At 42.1% G+C, this 22998-nt stretch overlaps 1 protein-coding gene across 7 annotated transcripts in view; it reads right to left on the bottom strand.

Annotated features, from left to right (window-relative positions):
- Window positions 1-22998, bottom strand: part of C3g (C3G guanyl-nucleotide exchange factor) — a 78792-nt gene that overhangs the window by 40834 nt on the left and 14960 nt on the right. For 5 of the 7 annotated variants that reach the window (XM_076899536.1, XM_076899535.1, XM_076899532.1 and 2 more), the window contains exon 1: window positions 22281-22625. The exons of the other annotated variants lie outside the window; for them this stretch is intronic. In XM_076899536.1, the coding sequence (XP_076755651.1) occupies window positions 22281-22518 (238 nt within the window). In that variant the 5' untranslated portion in view covers window positions 22519-22625. Of the gene's footprint in view, window positions 1-22280; window positions 22626-22998 lie in introns of those variants that run through there. 7 annotated transcript variants of the gene reach the window in all.

Below are 22998 nucleotides of genomic sequence, written 5' to 3' on the forward strand. Positions count from 1 at the left end.
TCTACTTAGGGACATGTAATTAATATGGATCTACCCTGGACCTAACTAACTGTAGTAATTTATTAAACTATTGTACTTGTGGCAACCCTAGTACAGTTACCAGGGGAGGGATTACACCTGTACAGCTTCTTCATTTAACTACCCTCAGTGCCATTAGAAGAACTTTCTGACCTGACTTCCCTATTCTCAAGTTTAAGGGTAACGTCTTTCCAGGTAGCCTTGCCGATGGATCCACCGACAAGTCCAGGACGAAACCCATTTTCTTTATTTTTCGCACCTCTCTCTTTTCGGCTAGCACAAATTACCGACCTTACAGCACCACCGTAATAAAACCAATTTCATATTACTATCAACTGGAATTTCCTTAACTATTAACCTAATAATAGCCAAAGTTCCAATAAATACCCTAGTTATATTACACGTATAGATGTCCGTAGAAAGTCTAGAAATTTGGAGTATTATTTCCTAATAGCCATACTTTTACCTTTTAATTAAAATTGATAGTTTCTAGAATTACCTGGGGCTGTAAATCGAGCATTAACGGGAAAATACCTGGCCTATTACGAGGACGATAGCAGGACCCGCGTTACTCCGAACCACAAGAATGAACCCCTCGCGTTCCCATTGTGCGCTGCTTTCAACGGACGCGGTGTCCGCGAAGGATCAATGGCACGACAGCGTCCGTACGCGGCGCTAATTACCGCAAAAATTAATTAGCTCAGCGGCGGGGCAAATCTCAACGGTGATAAATAACGAGCGGCGGCAGGGGTTAGGCGGAAGCTGTGCGCGGCTGCCGGGAACGAGAAGGCAAGAGGAAACATAAATTCTCGCCGGAAAAATATCCCCCGTGCGCGGTTGTATCGAGGCATTTGTAAACGAAAATACGACGGCCAGACGCGACGCGGCGGCCTCGCGAGAGAGGACACCGTCGGAGAAAAATGTTGTCGTAAAACCAACGTAATGAACACGGAGCAACGGCGAGAAGACACGCGGCTTTCGGGGGTGAGATGGGTGCTGGCTGAGGGTGGCGGAAGAAAAAAAAAGGGGGGGGGGGGGGGGACACGCGGCGTACTACTTTTTTCCCGGGATCTCGTTCTGTCGCATATATCGCGCGCGATATTATCCGTTTCCGATAAAAGCGTCCCACGGAGAGACCGAGGAACGATACAACCCTTTTATATCTTTTCTTGCGGCGAAAAGCGCACGGATTCGGTACGTTCGCGGCCCTCGAGAGGTTCAATAACCTGGCGCGACGCGGCTGAGACCTGACGTGGTCCGGCTTGTTTAGCGAAATTTATTGTTTCGGGAAACCGATCTCCGGGAAACGTTGGGTAACGGTGGGTATCGGGTACGTAGGTTAACTTACGGGATATTGGATTAATGGTGTAGTGAAATGGGGATTTATAGGGGCGGAGGATACGTGTTATTGGTTCGAGTACTGTGATAATAAATATAATTCTCTCATTATTAGTAGTATATTATTACATTGTCTGTGTTATAGTTGCAAGTAGCAGGTAAATATATTTAAAAATGATTTTTAATTTTGGAAAAAACGCTAGAATATGAAAATGTAATAACTATTTCGTGGTAATAAGGAATGGAATCCTTAATAAGAAATTAATATCCCATAAATGTTTCAAAGTACCTACGTCACATCAACGAAATTAATTATGCATTTATGTACCCATACATACCAGTCGTTAAAGGAATATAAATTTCTAAATAAACTTAGTTTTCTTTCGAGCATTTGCTAAACGTATTACGTTCCACAAATCAAATAGAAAAAGGGAAAGGAACACTTAAAAATTTAGTCACACCTACGAACCCACCACCTAAAGTAAACTTTCTATATTTCGAAGCTATATAACGCTATTCACAAGAACCAAACTCAATTCCTCTGGCAAACAGCTTGCAAACCATATTGTGCCTTTCTATACACACCTTTTCTATACATAGAAAAGTCTGTAGACAAAAGACTTTACCCTTTACATCTTATCACGGCCATGAAAAATCCCATTTTCACGTGCTTTATCGCGCGCATAGCATACAAGCTGGGCAAACAACTATCATTTTGACTACGCTGGAGCTAGAAAAATAGTTGAAAAAATTTTCAACTGAAAGTTACTTTGAATACTTTACGTATGATAACTTGCAGTGTATTAAATAATTAATATAATATTTTCCCCTAACTTTTCTAGGTGAGTTAAAATATATCGCAAAAGGTGGGACAGTTTTTAACCCAGTTGACCTCAAAGAGTTAAATGGATGGAAAAAAATGTCATCACAGCAACGAAAGTCTTTTGACTTTTCAATTCGCGAAATGAAACTACCGCCATCGCTTTCCGTAGCCAATCGCGCGGCAGATGTTGGCCGCAAGCTTTTGAACGTGCTTCCGAGGCTTTTCCGGAGGGTAAACGCCGGCGCCGAGACTTGTGTTTGCGCAAGCACGCAAACCTCCTTTGTCGAAAAACCATGCTGAAAACGTTTCTGAATCGCAGCGTGGTGAAAAGGGAGAGAGAGAGAGAGAGAACGAGTGTGCTTTACCGTTCCAAAGTGTCGGAGTCAAACAGCGGCAGCCCCAACGACGGGTTTTCAGTCGGCTCTCAAAGAAACGCACGCGCGATGGAAACGTAGAAGAAAAAAGAAAAAAAGACCGCGAAATGTTCATTTGACGGATCGCGAAACTACGTCGACGCAATGTTTTTGCAAGAGTGATTCTTTTCCTAGGACAACTCTGCTAGAACAATTCTTCTCCCGGTGTTACTTTGGTAGAGTCGTTCTCTTATTCTTTATGCAATTGTGTTTACTTGACTCGCACACTGGTGGCATATAGGTAATTGTTTCGCGTTGTTTAACGCTTAGAAAATACTGGAGTTCTGTTGCGATTGTTTAAGGTTTAACATAACATTTTAATTAACATATTTTATTATTTCTCTTTCATTATAATAATAATAAAGGGAACTCTCTTGGGATACGCCAGCCATTTTAGTCGTATTAGAAATGTAGTAAGAATTTAATACGGGTCTAATCTTAAAGGAAAGAGTAACTATCAAAGCACGAGCGAGGAAATAGGATTACTGGTAGGATATCTGAGAAATGGACTCAACTTCCATCCAAGGGAATGACCTAATCGAAACGGTCGGGAAGTATCCGGCGTTATTTTAGATGGGAAAACATCAAACTCCAGGAAATCGTAGGGCTATTGATTTTATTTCTCACTGAACGATTCGCCGTATAACGCCAATGAAACTGTCTTACGTCTACAATTATTGCCCTGGCTATGATTTTTATCGACTTACTCTCGATAACAACACGGTTCGAATCTAATAAAGAGGAAAGTTTACAACGATGGTACACAAATATCCAAATAAAGGAACTTGGAGAAAAGCTAATCGTACTGTCAGAATCGGATAATAAACTTGTCCTCGTGAACAAATAAAAAGAATAATGGATCTCATAATTCAAGGAAACTACATTAATTTCCTCTTCGATGCATCGAATTTCATTCAGAAATTAAATATCCCATAATCTTTTCACAAAATTGATATCTATGGTATCTAATTATTCGTATTGTATCCTCACAAGCGCTCGTCAATTTCCTAATAAATCGAGTCGAAGGGCAGATAAATAAAAGATGGTGTTAAGTCCCAGTGGACTTTATTATTCGAAATATAGCCACATTTGGCAAACAGATGTCCGTAGCAGGAATAATCTCCAAAAAGCCACTACTTTCGAAGTCGAGGCAATTACTGTTCACTCCACATACCTACTAAAGGTCGTCGTCGTTTCTTTAAATCTTTGTGCCGTTTTCCTATAAATCAAGTCGAGGCGCTTTTTGGGTTTATTGTTTGCTACGGTCAAGATTAGGACATGCGGAACTCACGTGTGCGTCACCCGAGGGTAAGACTGGGTACCTGCGGGTGACCGACGGTTTGGGGCGGTTACTTTATCAGAATTTGCAGTAACCAATAATAGTCAACAGCCGCTTCCCTCACCAAACTTCGAAAAATGTGTAAGGACGAATCCGCATGTCCTAGCTAAAAAACACACCCACCGGCGAGCCTTTAAATATGCCGGAATAGTTAGAAAGTCAGAAGAAGAAAAATAACAACTAGAAGAATAACAACTACACGAGAACACAAACCTTGTCGACTACACTCCCCATCAGTACCGAAATATAAAGTATAAAAAACATAAGTGGTTAAGGATCATTATTCAACGAAGTCTAATCCCTTAATTCACACCCGCGTTAAACCAAACGTCGGGACGTAACATGGTCCTTCGAGCCGGATACTCACAATATTGAGTTTATCCAGTGATTGTCGAAATCGGTAATTAACGTGATTCGGGAGTGAATATTGAACTATATCGAAACTGTCGTGCACATAACAACTGTCGAACCTTTTGGCAATTGTGATATTTGTCGAGTCATAAGTGGCTACAAAATAACTGTCGTTGTCGTCAAGAATAATTTGAGAGTGACCATCAAATTATTTTAAACCCTGCGTTTTGTATAAACGCAATATATCTCATTACTGTGCCGATACGTGGCAGTGAGTTGGAACAGGGTGGACTCATAACCCTGTCGCCGAAGAAGTATTTGATTTCATCAACGGGGACAAAACCCAGAAGAGGCTCTCCCTTACATGTCGAGATCCAGCTACGGAGCAGAGAGGACATCAATTGAGACGTCGCAGTTCTGATCAGATCACCCAAGGCATCCGCTCATCAGTCATCGTACACGCGTGGATCAAACAGGATTCACCAAGAATCACCACTGGCGCAATACTCAACAAGGTCGAAGTTCATCGTCAAGGTAAGCTGCTTATTGCGCCACCAATATCCCATCCACGAATCCACGTCGTTACTCACTGCTTAATAAGTTAAAATTGTCGAAATGGCTGAACGTATACAGCAACTTAAAACCAAAATCGCGAACTCGAAGAGAAAAATAAGCAATTTCGTAAGATTTGTCGACGGATATGTAGCCGAGCGCGACTTTCCAAGTCTAGAGAAGCGAATGCAAGACATCGATAAAGAACTCGCGGAGTTTAGCAATCAATATGTCGAATTAGAAATGCTTTTAAATGATCCCGGCCTGGCGGAAACTTGCACCGAATACGAAGAAATGTATTATACCGCGTACGGGAAGGCAACATCGTTCATGAGGGAAGCATCGCCTCAAGTGAGTTCTCTAAACGATGCAAGCGTTATTCAAGGTGGTATACGCGAATCTCCACTTAGCGTAGTTCAGAACACCAAAAGATCGCTACCGCGAATAAACTTGCCGTGCTTTCGTGGGTCATATGAATCGTGGCTAGGATTTCATGATTTATTTAAATCCCTTGTCGATGACGATAATAATATTCCGGATATTGAAAAATTATATCACTTGAAGGGTTGCTTGAAGGACGAAGCCGCGGAAGTCATCGCGTCGATCGAAATGTCGTCCGAAAATTATAGGGTTGCTTGGGGTCTCTTAAAGGAACGATACGATAATCGAAAGGTCATTCGTCAAACCCATGTCAAGGCATTGTTAAATTTAAAACATTTATCGAAGGAAAATTCCGTACGGTCGCTTATCGATCAGGTGCAGAAACATGTTCGAGCACTCGAAGCATTAAACGAGCCAGTTGACCACTGGGATACTCTATTAATAGAGATAATAAAACAAAAATTATTCATGTCGCTTATCGAAAAGTGGGAGGAGGCTAGTTGCGAATCCACTATTCCCACTTTCAAGGAATTTCTAACTTTCCTACAACGTCGGGCTCAGTTGGAGGAAGCAAAACCTCAAGGTATTATCAAGTCTGTAGCCCCGTCGGAAATAAAGCCAAATACTCGATCTAAATACCGCCCGCAACACGCATTTGTGTCGTCAACTTCCAAGCTAGCTTGTCCTCATTGTACGGGACAACATCAAATCTATCGCTGCGAGACATTCAAACAATTATCGCCAACGAAACGATTCGAAGAAGCAAAAAAACAGGCGCTGTGCATAAATTGCCTTCGGTCAAATCATCGCTCCATCGACTGTACAGCGCCACCCTGTCGTATTTGCCATAAAAGGCACAACTTTCTTCTTCATTTCGATAAGAAACCCGACAATCATCAGGAGTCCGAATCTGTTCCAAACCAAGCGGTTATCAATTTACAGGCACAAGTTTCATCTGAAGGACTACTAGCTACAGCTATTGTAGAATTAGTAAATGCTCAGGGTAAAACTATAACTTGCCGAGCCTTCTTGGATGCTGGATCACAGGCTAACTTCGTAACCGAAAGAGTAGCTTCGTTGTTGAATTTAGATAGGAAGTTGGTAAATATTTCAATTTCGGGTGTCGAAAATATTACGACCGATATAAACCATTCAGTGTCGGCCACAGTAAAATCGCGATTCAGCAAATATTCCAAGAGGTTAGACTTTCTGGTTTTGAATCGAATCACTAGGGCTATGCCATCAATACCAGTAGACCGAACTAAATTCGAAATCCCACGAAATATTATATTAGCTGACCCCGAGTTCTACAAGTCTTCGGAGGTTGATCTATTGATTGGGGTGAAATTATTCTATAAATTGTTATGTGTCGGACAAATAACGTTAAAGAATCTCTCTGATGTAGTGCTGCAAAAAACCCAGTTAGGATGGATTGTGGCAGGGGAGATAAATGGATCATCGTTGCAGACTAGACTCCAGTGTTTCTGTACATCATCAACCCCATCAGATGCAAATCTGACTAGGTTTTGGGAGCTGGAAGAGATTCCATTAAAAAGGGTATTATCATCTGAGGAGCAGGCGTGTGAAAATCATTTTAAAGACAGCATTCAACGTAACTCCAAAGGTCGATATGTCGTGAGATTACCGTTTAATAATAATAAGAAAAATTTAGGGGAATCTCGGTCGATCGCGCTTCGTCGCTTTTACTTCTTGGAAAAAAAATTCCAAAGGGATCCTGCGCTAAAAGAAAAGTATTGCGAATTTCTCGCAGAATACCACAAGCTAAATCATATGTCGCTAGCAGAACCCAACGATGCTAAAAATAATTTCTACTTTCCTCATCATGCGGTAATGAAGGCAGATAGTATCACAACAAAGATTCGTGTCGTTTTTGATGGTTCGGCGAAAACATCATCGGGTACATCGCTGAACGACTCATTAATGGTTGGTCCAACGATTCAGGACGACCTATTTAGTATATTAAACCGGTTTAGATCTCATCGATACGCACTTACAGCCGATATAGAAAAAATGTACAGGCAGATCTTGGTGCATCCAGATGATGCGGCTTATCAACGAATTCTATTTCGCAAAAATCCGGAGGAAAACATAAGAGAATTCACCCTCAATACCGTGACGTATGGCACTTCGTGCGCTCCCTTTCTCGCTATCCGTACTTTACATCAATTGGCCAGTGACGAAAGAGCTCAGCATCCCATGGCAGCTACCGTACTGACAAGGGACTTCTATGTCGACGATTTACTAACAGGTGCAAATACAATCCAAGAGGCTATAGCTCTTCGCGATGAGTTGATTGCGCTTTTACAAAAAGGAGGTTTCCCACTTCGCAAATGGAACTCCAATAACCGATCATTAATACCTGAAACCGAAATTTCATCGAACAGTCACCTGTCGCTTGATCCCAACAATGTGGTAAAAACCCTAGGTATTCATTGGAATTCGCATAAGGATGTCATATTTTACAGGGTGACATTACCAGAATCTTCAAGGGTCGTAACCAAACGTTCTATTCTGTCGCAGGTCGCAAAATTATTTGATCCACTAGGGTTATTAGGTCCAGTTATCGTTAGGGCGAAAATAATAATTCAACTACTTTGGAAAGCAGGAGTGTCATGGGACGAGTCAATCCCCACAGGTATCCATACGGTGTGGGTGCAATTCAAGGAGCAGTTACCATGTTTGGAGGAGATTAGTTTCGATAGGTTAATCGTCACACCCAATTCGAATGAAATTCAAATGCACGGTTTTTGCGACGCGAGCGAAAGAGCGTACGGAGCCTGCATTTATTTGCGCTCAACCAACGCGAAAGGTCAGTGTCGTATATCCCTAATTTGCTCGAAATCGCGAGTCGCCCCGGTAAAATCCTGTACCTTACCCCGTTTGGAACTATGTGCTGCCCTTTTACTCGCACGATTGTATTCAGCAACGGAACGGGCGTTGCAGCTTGAATTACATAAAGTTTATCTTTGGTCGGACTCTACAATAACTCTGCATTGGATAAATACGGAGCCTCATTTGTTGAAAACATTCGTATCCAATCGAATCGCTGAAATTCAAACTTATTCAAAACACTGTGAATGGCGGCACGTCCCCACACAGGATAATCCCGCAGACTTGATATCGAGGGGACAAACGCCACAGGAATTTGTAGATTCTAAAATTTGGAAAACCGGGCCTGAATGGCTTTCTCGCGAGGAACAGTTTTGGCCTACGAAATTTAAAATCTATTTAAATGAAGTTCCTGAGAAACGTACAATTGTTGTTTCTTCAGCGTGCGTAAATTTAAATCCGAGGGACGACAGGATTGTAAAAAATCACGGGTCCTTTAAAATGCTTAAACGAGTGTTCGGGTATGTCTTGCGTTTCATTCATAATTCAAAACACAATATAGAAAAACGGACGGGACCCCTCACAGCAAGCGAAATTGACACCGCGAAGGATAAAATTATACTAATTGCGCAGTCGGTGGCGTTTTTCAAAGAAATTCAATCTTTACGCAACGAAGGGAGAATACCGAATAAAAGTCGTTTAACGTCATTGAAACCATTCCTAGATAATAGCGGAGTTCTTCGTGTAGGGGGTAGGCTGCGTAATTCAGAATTGCCTGAAGAACAGAAGCATCAAATGCTACTGCCGCCCGACCATCACATAACTCGCCTTATTATTCGGGAAGAACACGAAAGGCTTAAACATGCCGGACCACAAGCCACTCTATATTCGGTCCGCGAACATTTTTGGCCACTTGACGGTCGAAATGTTACACGAAAAATTGTTTATAATTGCGTGCGATGCTTCCGCGCGAAACCACGCGGCGTAGAGTACGTAATGGGTGATCTCCCTCAAGAACGCGTATCCTATTCCCGCCCCTTTCTTAATGTCGGTGTCGATTATTGCGGGCCACTATACATCAAAGAAAAACGCTTTCGAAATCGTAACAAAATCAAAGTTTATGTCGCTATCTTTGTTTGTATGGCTACTAAAGCGGTTCATTTGGAACTATCAAGCGATTTGACTACAGAAGCATTTATTGGTTGCTTAAAAAGACTCTTCTCTAGACGAGGAATCGCGAAAACAATCCAATCTGATAACGCAACAAATTTTGTCGGCGCTAGTCGAGAACTCATCGAACTCTATGAGTTATTTCAGTCCAAGCAACACAAAGAAACAGTACAGGGGTTTCTCACGGATCAAAAAATTACTTGGACCTTCATTCCTCCACGCTCACCGCATTTTGGGGGACTATGGGAAGCGGCGGTAAAGTCGTTCAAACATCACCTTATGCGTACAGTAGGAGACACACTATTGACTTTCGAGCAATTAGAAACGTACGTTATCGAAATTGAAGCCATATTAAACTCGCGTCCCTTGTCACCCATGTCGTCCGATCCCAATGATATGCAACCTTTGACTCCTGGACATTTCTTGATTGGTGGCCCTTTAACCAGCTTTCCACAGATGAACTTCGAGACCACGGGATCTAATCGTTTATCAGCCTGGCAACATGCACAAAAATTGCGTCAGCATTTTTGGCGCAGATGGCACAAAGAATACTTGCATCAATTGACTGTTCGCAGCAAATGGCAATCTAATCCGTGTGACAACATTCAGCTTGGAACGCTAGTTGTCATCAAAGAAGACAACCTTCCTCCACTTCAATGGAAACTCGGAAGAATCGTCGCCGTTCATCCTGGACCAGACGGTGTCAACAGGGTAGCTACAGTGAAGACCGACAAAGGAGAGTACAAACGATGTATCAAAAAACTCTGTCCTCTTCCTGTCGAATAATTGTCGCAAATCAAACATTATAACTTTATTTGTACACTTAACCATAGTTAAGGACCCGAGTAGGTTAAGACACACGGACAAATAACTCAACCTAATGTAGTAACTGCGTAGAAGATAAAATTAAGTATAGAGTTGCCAGAAATCCGAACATATAATTAAACTCCTGTAAACCATTTATATGTTGAAAATTGTATTCAATTAAACAACAAGCTCATGTGATTGAACGTGTCCGTTCAAGGGGGCCGGCATGTTAAGTCCCAGTGGACTTTATTATTCGAAATATAGCCACATTTGGCAAACAGATGTCCGTAGCAGGAATAATCTCCAAAAAGCCACTACTTTCGAAGTCGAGGCAATTACTGTTCACTCCACATACCTACTAAAGGTCGTCGTCGTTTCTTTAAATCTTTGTGCCGTTTTCCTATAAATCAAGTCGAGGCGCTTTTTGGGTTTATTGTTTGCTACGGTCAAGATTAGGACATGCGGAACTCACGTGTGCGTCACCCGAGGGTAAGACTGGGTACCTGCGGGTGACCGACGGTTTGGGGCGGTTACTTTATCAGAATTTGCAGTAACCAATAATAGTCAACAGCCGCTTCCCTCACCAAACTTCGAAAAATGTGTAAGGACGAATCCGCATGTCCTAGCTAAAAAACACACCCACCGGCGAGCCTTTAAATATGCCGGAATAGTTAGAAAGTCAGAAGAAGAAAAATAACAACTAGAAGAATAACAACTACACGAGAACACAAACCTTGTCGACTACACTCCCCATCAGTACCGAAATATAAAGTATAAAAAACATAAGTGGTTAAGGATCATTATTCAACGAAGTCTAATCCCTTAATTCACACCCGCGTTAAACCAAACGTCGGGACGTAACAGATGGGTATTCACCACACCCAGGCCATCGAAAAGACACTCCGCGCGTCGAATCGTACAAACAATAGCCATCGCCGCGAACAACGATTATGGTCCGGCTAGCTGGTAACGGAATAAACTCGTTTCGTGTAATCGAAAAGGCCGACGAGGCTTCGAGACGCGATGAATCGCGCGGCTCGATATTGCCGACCGGTATTAGCCCGGCTCGATTGTGCGTGGATAAAAGGAGGCAGCGTGGGGCGAATATAAGGATGAGTCAGACGTCCTGAGAAGGCTGCTCGTTCGTCGATCCATTTATGCTCCGATGCACACACCCACCCACATATCGCGGGGGTATTTCATTCAACGAAAAAGCCATTACTGGCCGCAGAACGCGATACTATATATCCGGACAGATAGGCAAAAGGTGGTGCGCCAGGTAGCCGGGGACCGCTTACAGGGACCGGGCACGACATCCCCTTGAAAAATATTACCCCCGAGATACGATATTGTTGCCGCGTCATGGCACGCGTACCCGTGACTCCGTGGGAAGAACCAGCCACGACTAATGTTTTTCAATTTCCAACGAGACGCTCGTTAAGATACACGGCGGTTACATGCTCGCCAGTGAACCTGGAATTATTGGTCGCAATTGATTCAACCGTTCTTTATGTATCGTATAAAATTGAGCCGTTTATTTTCCATGGAAAAAATAAAATTTCCTTTGAAATGAAAAGAGATCTATCTAGAGAGAAATCTAATCTATCACCAGTTGTTAACGATTAATTGTTCGATGCAATCTGTCGCACAGCTACTTAACTTGTACAATAAATTCCAGCATTGCTTCGTTGCTTGTCCGCGTGACAAAAAAGTCGAAACGAGAGAAAGAAAGGAAGAGCACTCGTATCGATTGTTTGCGTCAAAGGGAATGCGCGAGTAGCTTTTAATAAAAGAGAGAATGAAAAAGTAAGCGCTTTAATGGCGCCTGCAGTTAATGCTACCGCCGGTTGGTCTAATGACGTTCAAGAGCCGCCGCCTCCTTTTGGCCGCGTGTTTTCTTGACTTTGCAAAAGGTCCGACGCGAGACGGCACCGTTAGAACCGACTTGAGGCAGGGAAGCAGGCCATCTCGCTAATTAATGCAGTTTTAGTTGCACGGCTGGAGAAGAGTTCCCCTTCGGGCGATACGACGGCTGCCTCTCACCTACGTACTTGTTAACTACCTTCGTACGCTGCGCCCGTCTTTTCCTCGACTTTCGTCGCTCGCGCCTGTTTGTCTTTCATTTTCTCCGGCTAATGATAGCCGGAAGATGCGCGTCGGGCGATCAAACCTCGAGAATTCCGCGTACACCCGGTTAATTATCGTTTCGAAGCGTCTGCTTCAAGTGAACGTGTTTAATCTGTGCGAATCGGGCCTTGAAAACATTTACGTACGGTGACTCCACTCTTCGAGTAGTGCCTTGGATTCGTAGTGTCTACAAAGATTTCATTTCAGATGCAGATTTCAGGGGTAGATGCGAAAGATTCTGGAGAGTGTGGAAAATATTTTTAAATGGACGATTGGAAAATGATCGCGTGGTTCAACGAGGTTTCTTGTAAGAAATTATTTTTGAATGAGAGAACATTGGAAATCGCGTCTGTTCGCAGATTCGCTTATCGATTCGAGGAGAATCGAATTTCCATTTTCGAAATTTAATTTATCAAAGGGTCCATATTGAATAACGCAACGTTATCACTAAATGGATGAGGAATTTGATGAAAATTGCACGGTATCGACGTATGCTACTGTCAAAGGAACCAGTGGGTTTGATATGGCATACTCTGGGATAATTAACAGCGATCCTGGCCCAATTTGCCACATAAACGGAATTACGGATCGATACACTTACGTCGACACATCGAATACACATTTACTTCCATTTGCTAATAATAATTTTCCAAATGGTTGGATATTTCAAACAGACAACGACCCCAAACACACGTCGCGTTATGCAAAGCGGTCTGAACAAGCATAATGTTAATGTAATGACGTGGCCGGCACAATCACCGGATTTAAATCCTATCGGAGTATTGCGGGACGATGTAGAAAGAGTAGTTAATGAAATTATCCATACAAAACCCGTCGACTGTAATTTCTACTAAACGGTTTGCACGTTTAATTGATTTCGTGTCTCGTTAGCATGGCAAAGTAGTTAAGCAAAAATGTCGACGGACCAAATATTAAACCTATAAAATAAGACCTCTTGCAAATTTCATTATTTTCTTACACATTAATTTTGAACTTCTGCATCATTGGAAAATACATAGTTAAAAATAAAGCTTGGAACACTCTGTTTATCCCTAGATAATTAAACTTAATTCTATTTAGTTACCTAAGGCTAAATAATAGTAGCTATTAATTTATATCTATTTTTGTATATATTTTTCATTATTCGCTGGATAACTTCTTAGATTCAAACACATGCTACGCCTTTTTTAATAAAGAAAAGATAATCTATTCGACAAATGTTTAGTTATCTACGATTACAACGATTGTATATAAAATCTCTCATTTTAAAAGCAATTTCTACTCTTCATATAGAATTTATATTAAGTATAATTAAATACAAAAATACGTTTAAATTTTCTTTGATTTTTGCAGAAGAAATTTTTAACATCGAAGAACACGTTTCAATAGTACTTCGAATGACAATAATAATTATTTAAAACAAGCGTATCAAACCATCTCGTTCGATTCGTCAGGACTAATCGATCAATCCCGCCCACTCCGGGAAGTCAGGATAAAGCGTGTCGCGGGCGAAGAATTTCGTCGCGAATTTTCGATAATCTAGCCAAATACCAGGGCTTATACGCCGTGCGATCGATAACGAACGGTACATAGCTCGCATTCGCACGTGCCGGATCGGGCAGGAATATTGCATCGTTGCTACGAAACTCTAGCGCTGCCGCGGCGCATTGCTCGCGTGCATATTTATACCGCGATCGTTAATGACAGTGACCCCCGACGGATTTCCATAATTTCTGCAATTCAACCGCGACTTCGTATCGCGGGGACCGACTCTTTAAAACGCGCCCGGGGAAAAACCGAATAAACAGTCGGGGCGATTAACGCGCCGTTTTCCCGATTGCATAATCCTCGCCCAATCGTCGAGCGATGAATTTTCAGTTTCCCGCTCGGTCGGGCCTCGCCCCGGGACGCGTCCTGGATCGATCGATCGCTCGCTCGAAACGATTATCGTCCGCGGATTCACTGCGGTTTCCATTTTTGGCGAGCGTGCCGCGAATGGACCGTGAAATTTCATTTTTCACGACGATGTAATTGTATTCTGCGGTTCAAGTTTTGAGGGTGTTAAGGGAATTGTATTTGATTGTTCGAATATTGGAACGGTACTTTTCTGCTTTTCGATAGTTTATTAATTTAACGCGAGAATTATTAACGTTTAAAAGACTTTTTAATAAAACTAAAGAGAAAACTATGTTACGTATCTTTTTATTATTTAAAGTTTATTGAATTGCATCGTGTGTACGAATCCACGCGTTAGATGAATATGCATGTATTCGTCCAACTTTTCATTCAATTTAATTCGATTTTCTTAAAATATAATTTTGAATAGAAAAATATTACTGTGCACTTTTATCTGAACAAGATAAATATGTATAGTAATCACATGATATTAATATTTTATTAATTGAAAACATATAATAGACGAGATTATTAATATCATGATCCTTTTGTTTCTCTATGGTCACTGGAACGAGAAGAATTAAATCGTGCCGTTCGAAGCTGCGTTTGCGAGCAATTAATCGACAACCTCCCGCCAAATTAGTGCGTCGTCGCAGCCGAACAGGACGCGCGATTGTTTATCGTAATTTTTTTTTTACCCAGACGCCACGTTCCTTTCGCGCGAGACACCGGGACGAGCGTCCGCGGTAATTAATCTCATTAGCGCGCCGCGGAGGATCCGCGGCCTAATGAGATGCCAGCGCACGATCTTGCCGCGAACGACACACGTTCCCTGACATTTTTTCCTTCGCGCCTCTTTGATACACGGGCCAGCATCCATACTCACCCCTCCCGAGCTGTCCTCCGACATTTTTAACGAGCGCCACACGCCGTTCATTTCATCAGCGCGTAATTTCTCGTTTTCTCTTTCGTTCGCTCGACACCCTCTTCTCTCGACCGCCGGAAGAAACTTTTAATTAGTCACGACGGACAACGGATTCCTCTAATGTTCCGACGAGACGGCGCGGCGCGTCGCGAAGAAGCAACCAAAGAGCCGCGGTCAGATGCGACCGGAGAAAATCGAACAGGGCAAAAGAAGCAGGGCAGGTTCGCAGACTCTTCGTTCAAAGAGGATCGCGGCAACTTTTCGGAATTACATTCGCAATTGAAATATATACGTCCCCATAATTATCCGAATAATTGGAATCATATTTGTAACAAATAAGAGGAGGGGAAGGAAAGGAAGTTAGTCGACACTGAATCGAGTCCTCCAATTAATTTCCTCCGGAAACCGCCGGAAGGAACTTTTAATTGAATCACTAAATTGAGGAATGGAGTAAAGACGGAAACCAATCTAAAAACTTCCCTCGAAACTTGCCAAAAATCAATTAAATATGGAAACTAGTTTCACTTACTGCGCCCCATGATTCCTTTAAATGTATCTACCTGTACGATTAGCTGAACAACCAAAATCCAGTATAACCAGGGGGAAAATAAAGGAAAATGAGAAAGAACAAAAAATTACTCATAATTGTTTGGAATTCTTGAATTTGCGGATTCACTTCCTGTCAGAGGAAGCTTTGAATTAGTCCTTCCAACACTCGAAGCGAGACGTTTCATTGGAAGAAGTATCCAAGGTACCGCAGTCAGATGTGACGGAAAAAATGGAGCAACGGCAAAAACGAGATGGGGGCTCGTTCTATGGGTTCGTTTTATCCGTATCAAAGTCTCACCTCCTTTCTTCGACGGAGGTGCAGCCCCTCCCGTGGGTCGCTCTATCAGCGTCTACATCTCGTTCTGCGTCCCGCGCAGCAAAATTCACTTGGCTGGAAGTTCTTGCATGAATGAGAATCGACGACCGAAGAACCGTGCACGCGTAACGACGAAGAAAAAGAGAGAGAGGGAAGGAGGGAGGGTGGAAGGTAGGCGGAGGAATAAGAATGAAAAAAGGAAAAGAGTTGAAGAGAAGAGGAAAACAAGAGAGAGAAAGGGGTAGAGGGAAAGGACACGGAGGCAGCCAGACTCCTTTTTTCCATTTATTTTTACCACCGCCACGGTCCGCGCCATCCCACCCTACCACGATGAAGAATTTCGCATTTCTTCAGCCCTTGAACAGCCTCCCAAGACCTCGTAGACCGTGATATATAGGGTGGGGCGATAACTATTGCTATCTGGAATATCGTTGGGTCTTTTATCGCACGGTGAAATTGCTCGGACGAATCCTGAATATTATTAAGCAGAGACATTTTTTTTCTCCTCTCATTTGCCTTTCTCATTTTGCCTTTTGTTAATTCAGTAATGACGTGATTACGAGCGGGGAGAATGCTAGATTTGGTACGGCGGACGAGAGGGTTGGTAATCTGCGTGTTCGGGCTTTTGATGAGCTATTTAATGCGACTGAGGATAATGTATGTATCTACGTGTACGGGATTGTAATATTACATTAATATCCTTTGAATGAGATTATCGCATATAAAATATATTTTAGTAAAATAGAAGAAAATATAATTTTTAACTATTATTCTATCGGATAAAAATTTACGTACAAACCCAATATTTTTTGTTTTTAAATTCATTACCAGCACAGAAATTTTATGGAAGATAATTTGCAAATACACGTTATACATCCGAGAATCATGCAATGCTCGCATTTCCTTCTCGTATTGCAGTTGCGTCATAGAACCACAAGATACTCTAAATATTTCTCGGTAGCGAATTTTCGCCGTGCATCCACAGAAGATCGAACAGAATTTGAAGAACGGTTACTGTTTCACCCTGTATATATGTACGTATGTACGTATACAGAGGCAGAAGACAGAAGTACCAGCGGTAACGTTCCACCCCTCGTGGACCCCATGCGCGACCTGTCGAAGCCACCCCGGCAACGGAACGTTCCTGGGACCGAGCTAGCTCCCACCCTGGGGGGGTGGCGCGTGAATGCACTTTGCCAGGCGAAATATTCTCCTCTTCGCGCCTGAAATTTATCGGTGCGACGACGTTAAGCCCCTTTCACGTGGAAAGCGGATTTCTTGTCATCTTTGGCTGGTATAAAGAGGGAGGGAAGGAGAGAGAAAGAGGGGGCCGCCCTTCCGCGTTGTAAAGAGTCGCGTCGATCCGTGTCTCGAGATTTACGGGAGAAACTTTCCGAATAAGTACGCCGTCCCGGTGCGAGCGTCAAATTCGCTTTTACCGGAGCACAATGTGCATTAAACGGACGACTTATCCCCCCTATCCCCGCGGCGAGATTTGATTGCTCGCTCGCTCGCGAGGCGCGCTCGCCATTGTGCTTCGTCTACAGAAGAGTATTCGTCGCGTTTATTTCATTGGATACTATTTAACGAATCCGCGATAATGTCTGTTGTAGGGAGATGATGAACGAAGAGTACGAAGCGTGCGAAGAGTTTATTCCTGATGGCTTTTGGTAAGTAGTTTTTACGAGCATATGCTTCTCGTGAGACCATAAGAAGTGGATGGAGGCATATTTTATATAAATTTTTAATAGATTTCTCTATGCCTCCGCGAAATTTCCGCACTTCTCAAACGGTCCAATAGTTTCGAACCTTTTATCTATTGAAAGCCATTGTTAAGAACGACGGTACTAAAAGACATAAAAAGAAAGCCAGTAAAAAATTCGATCGATAGAAAGATAGAAAGAAGGGGAAGAACCAAGCCGACCAAGATTTGTACCATTAAGCTACGCAAGCGGCGGTTTGTTTCCAAATAGTTCGGAACCTTTTATCTATAGAGGATCGATGGTACTAAAAGGGGTAGCGAACCCCTGGAGCAAGAGAGGCTGAGAATTTCTCGCGAAGAGAACTCTCGTGTAACGTCTTGATTAAGTAGTGGTTTACACCCTCCGGCGTGTAGGGCCACCCTCGTAAAACAAGCCTGCCCTCCTGCGATTCTACTTGACGCGTTAAATGCTCGTGTACAAGAAAAATACGTGATTTATATCTACGCGAACGACAAATCGCCCGCTAAATGAAACAAATTTATTCGCCGCGGTCGAAAAGGAACGTGAGAGGAATTTTTTTTCAATCATACTAATTTGCATAATTAGAACATTTACGAAGTGTACGTATCAGACGAGTGATATTCACTGCTGCATTTTTTTATCCACCAAAATTATAATTTGATAATTGGGAATTATATTATTGTATACCTGTTATCAACTTTGTAACAAATATTTAATAATAATAGAATTTTGTTAGGCAATGCAATATTGTTAACTAATAAAGTGTAGTGCATTTTCCTAAAATTAAAACCTCAATATTCCATATACACATTTCCAAGCCTCGTAAAAAATAATTCTAAATGAAAAGAGCTTCAGGTAATCCGCAACGGAAATAATCTCGCTTGTGGAGTTTTCTACCTTACGAAACGATAAATCCGTCAGTCCATTTGTAAGGTAAATAAAAAATTTAACGAACTCGACGTTGAAGAGAAAATGTACCACTTGAGAAATTGAAAATATTTACGAAGGGATGCGATTTAAAATTATTTCAATCTTCAGTGAAAAGGGAAAAGGAGATGGAAAGATATCTCCAAAACGAATCCGTCTGAGAATCAGATTCGTCGAATTGTTAATTCATACGGCTGTTGAATATTTATTTCGTTTGATTCGCGCTGAAATGATTTCGGCTTTCTTTCATAATATTCACAATTGTTATTTCATACAGAAAATTCCTATTCGGAAGCGCTCTGGCTGCGATGAACTCTATGGATGCAGATTACACTGCCGGGACCTTCTTTTTTTCCCTGCAGAAGTACATCAATTTAAAAAATGAGAGAGACCAGATAAACTTGAATGTCGGAGAAGCGTCTTGATAAACCAGCAGTCCTCGCTCTTATCAACCATGAATACAAATGAACCAATTCGATGTAAAAGAACAGACAGTGGATTCTCGGTCTGGAATACGAACCGTTTGCTCTTTCATCGCATTATACAATTCTGTTTTCGTATCGTCCTGATAAAAATGCCAGGTACGTTGTTGAGCGAGTTTATCTGATATCATTCGCGCATTGTTCTTCGTTTCGTGAACGATCATCTTATCTCTTTTATTAGATGTATACAGAAAAAAAAATTTTTGTAAATAATTTCTAAAATGGTATTAATCTTATTAATAATATTACTACTGCTTTAAAATGACTTGAATTGCACATTTAGCCTTTCACAATAATCATTCCATCACACCTATTATCCCTCAATTATCCCCAAACTTATGCTTCACAAAACCCCAGTTTTCCCGGCGGCGAATCCGCGCGAACCATAAATAATCGCGGCGCGGATCCGTCTGTTCTGAAAACAAATTTCACCCGGTTCGGTTTAATTTTCGGCCGGACGCCGATAAACTTTATCGCTGCACTAATTACCAGGCATCGGTGGGCTCATGTTTATTAATGTCGACTCGTTCGGCCCCGTTTCCCACCCCCAAGGGGTGATGCCAGGGGCGCGTAAACGTTGCGGTCGCATGATAATCACTGGATCCGCGTATTTATGAACGCGTCCCGGGAAATTCCTCGTATCGAAGGGCCACGCTTTTCCGGCGTGCGCGCAATGACAACTGGTCCACGCCGGATATTACCTCGACGGGTCTGACGCGTCGAATCTGCCCACCCTTTTCACCGGGTGACGCTGACCGATGACAGTTCCCCAGTCGAAAAATCGAAAACCTGACGCTCAAGTAAATAGACAGCAACGATTTCTAATCGCAACAAGGAGAAAGTAAAGGGTTTCGTGATGCACGAGTGATTATTAGATGAAAAAGTATTTGAATGAACGGAACGAACGTGGAAGGAATTCTTTGAAAAAAATACAGCTGATGCGTCATCTCCTGTTTAATGGAAGTGATACGTGAAGGGAAGTGAAAGGTGAAACCGCAACGGTGAAACGATTGGCTATTTCGAAGCTATGAGGGACTTCGTTTGAAATGCGGGGCGGAAGTTTAGTCAGAAATTGGAACAAAAGGGATTTTATAATTATCGAATAGCATTTTAATATTTCTTTATTCATTTAAATGAAAGATATTCCATAGGAAAACCTAGTTTATGGTTATTTCCGTTTATGCGGGGAATCTTATTACGTATCAAAGGAAGAGAGCAGAATATAAGATAACTCTCGTAAGGGAAACGAATGAACCACAATGGAGCCACGATACAAATCAGATTGCTCTTTAAACGAGGAATTACTTTACTTTGTAACTCGAAGTTCTCGCGTAATAGCTCATTCTTTAAAACGCCTTTATCTCGGATCACGTTTCATAATGCAATAACGTTGCAGCTGTGCTGGAGAAATACACATTAATGCAACAATTACACGAGTCCAGATCGCTCTAAAGTTATGGAAGACAAATCGGAGAGTTCCGATCTTCGCCGGTCGTTGAAAGTTGTACGTTATAAATCTTGCTCGTGGAATTATTCATTGTCAGTTGAATCAGCAATCACGACATGAAATAGTAAGAGTAAAATATTCATATCGCGATACTTACGATATCTTAACGGCGTGCTTCCCATAATACTTATTTCGAAACAAGATATTTACTTATCAAATCTATTTGTTCCCCTAAGAATATTGTTTACAATAATTTGTTCGTGCGGAACTGATTTCGTCCCTTTCCAGTTGAAATACCGATCCAGCGACCCCAGCGATCAAATAACGTCTTATTGTTAGCCATTCGTTTCGAGATTAAGATCGCGTATATAATACCTGGGACATCTGAATCGTAAAACAGAGCCCGTACGCGAGAACACAGCAATTTGTAGCGCGTTGCCAGCCCAGAGGGAAATCACTAGCTCGTGTATACCTTATGCACAACCGAGCCAAGAGGGATGGGCGGACGATAGCGGTACGTGTACACCGCAGGACGGAGGAGGTGTTAATAGCCGAACGTGGGTACCGACGGTGCTTTAATATGATTGACAGCACGAATGGGTAATTAACAACCGAGTCGCTTTCACGTGTAGCGAGCACCGTCGTCGTAGGGGTGGCCCGGCATATTTAGCGCGGCCAGACTCGCTTCTATAACACGGTTATCCTAAGTTTAATTACACTAACAGATATTTGGGAAACGCTGATAGCGTTTGGCCGCGTGTCTGCGCGCCCATTCGGACGCTCGCCGCCGAATATTCCGCGAAGAACGCGCGCCGCTGAAAATTAATTATCTCCGACGGTGTTCGTGAGACCGAGGGGTGTTCATTTTGTTCTGGAGGGGACCTAGAGCGCGCGCGAGTTTCGCCTAATATAGTTTTCGCTCTTACAGCTCCACGCTATACATATATTACATGCACAATGGGTTTGACTCCTCTATGGATTATATAATACGGATTTGGCTTGTTTGTTTGGAAGCGTTTGACTCTGTATGCGTAGAACCGAGAATTTCGCTCAAATGGAAATCGAGTTTCGCGCGAGTTTTAATAATTTCAGCGTGTTTGCTATGAATATCGCGCCGGTTTATATCGCGTGATTTATTCCATCTCGCATAATAGAAATTGCTTCGGTATATTCGCATGTACTACACTGTTTCGAAATATGTTCGCTCAATTATAATTTCTCAGTTCATACTTGAAAAAGAGAAAGTACTTTACTTTATCTTATCTACAAATTTTTACTCAAATAACGTCACCGATAGGAGAAATTTAATGAACATCACTGTCCAATTTAATTGAGATATCACAGCAATGAATTCCCATTAAGATTATATATATAGATACGTTCGAACCTCAGTATTTACATTTTAAATCCTACACACTGTCGCTCGTTGGTATACGCCCACCCGACAAACGATACTATTAATATTTTCTTACACTTTAACACTTTTACGGAAAATAAAAAAATACTGCATGAATGTTCGATAATATTTCTCATTATTCTTTCTCCCAATCGAAATCAATAAGCTCGTTTTACCATTCAAAGTATTTAAATCGTTTCGCAATTACACCCAATTAAGCCAAAATGAAAATGAAAAGGGATTGGACCCCAGACAGATAGGGAGAAAAGCGCGGTATAAGACCGGACGACCGAATTTTTTTGAACCAACAAAGGAAGCCCTCGCAAAGGCGAACGCTCGCCTCTCGACCGCGAAGAGGAGGGTCCTTTCAGCCCATTCGACCAGGCACAACACAGAACATATCATACCCTTAACCTGATTTCCTTTTTTTTTTTCCTTCCTCCAATTACCTTTCAAGCTGCAGGTCGATATGGAACCGGAAAGGGTCCTGGCGTGATTGGTCACGGCCAGCAGCAGAGGTGTGGCCGTGATGAAGCTCCTCGACTTCGGCACGAACTCCTTCTGCACCGCGTAACTACGCGTGCGCCGCCGGAAAATCGGCGAGTCGAGGAAACTGTCGTCGTACTGGGGCATCTTAAGAGGCCGTTTCAAAACGTGGATCACAATCACGGCGTTTCCGATCCGCATCCATTGTTTCACACGGTCTTTCGAGCACGATAATTATCCGCATGTTTCACTGGCACAGATTGCACGGTAATTAAATTTGCTCGATAATTAGGCGAAGTTGTCACTGCGATCGGTTATTGGTTCTTCCTGGAAGTTTACGTTTTCACTGATGCTATTCACTATTGCACTATTAATACGATGTATTATGGAATTTGCATCGTGGAAATATATGTTGTTCGAAGGAATTTTTTCTGCAATTTCTAAATAATTTCACATAATATTTAGTATATATTGGACGAGAAAAGTTTTAGGAACTGTGATGGTGTGCTGAGTTGCAGGATTTTTCAAGCAATTGTTAATTAACAACGTTAAACAACAATGTAATACAGTATGCATTGTAATACAGACATTTTAAATATTCTTAAAATAATTGTTAAGTAATATGAATTCTTGATATAGCAAAATAAACATTAAAATAAAGCTTGTACTATATTAAAGAAA

Source organism: Xylocopa sonorina, chromosome 8 (genome assembly GCF_050948175.1).
Source record: "Xylocopa sonorina isolate GNS202 chromosome 8, iyXylSono1_principal, whole genome shotgun sequence".
In the NCBI taxonomy this organism is placed as follows: Eukaryota; Metazoa; Arthropoda; class Insecta; order Hymenoptera; family Apidae; genus Xylocopa; species Xylocopa sonorina.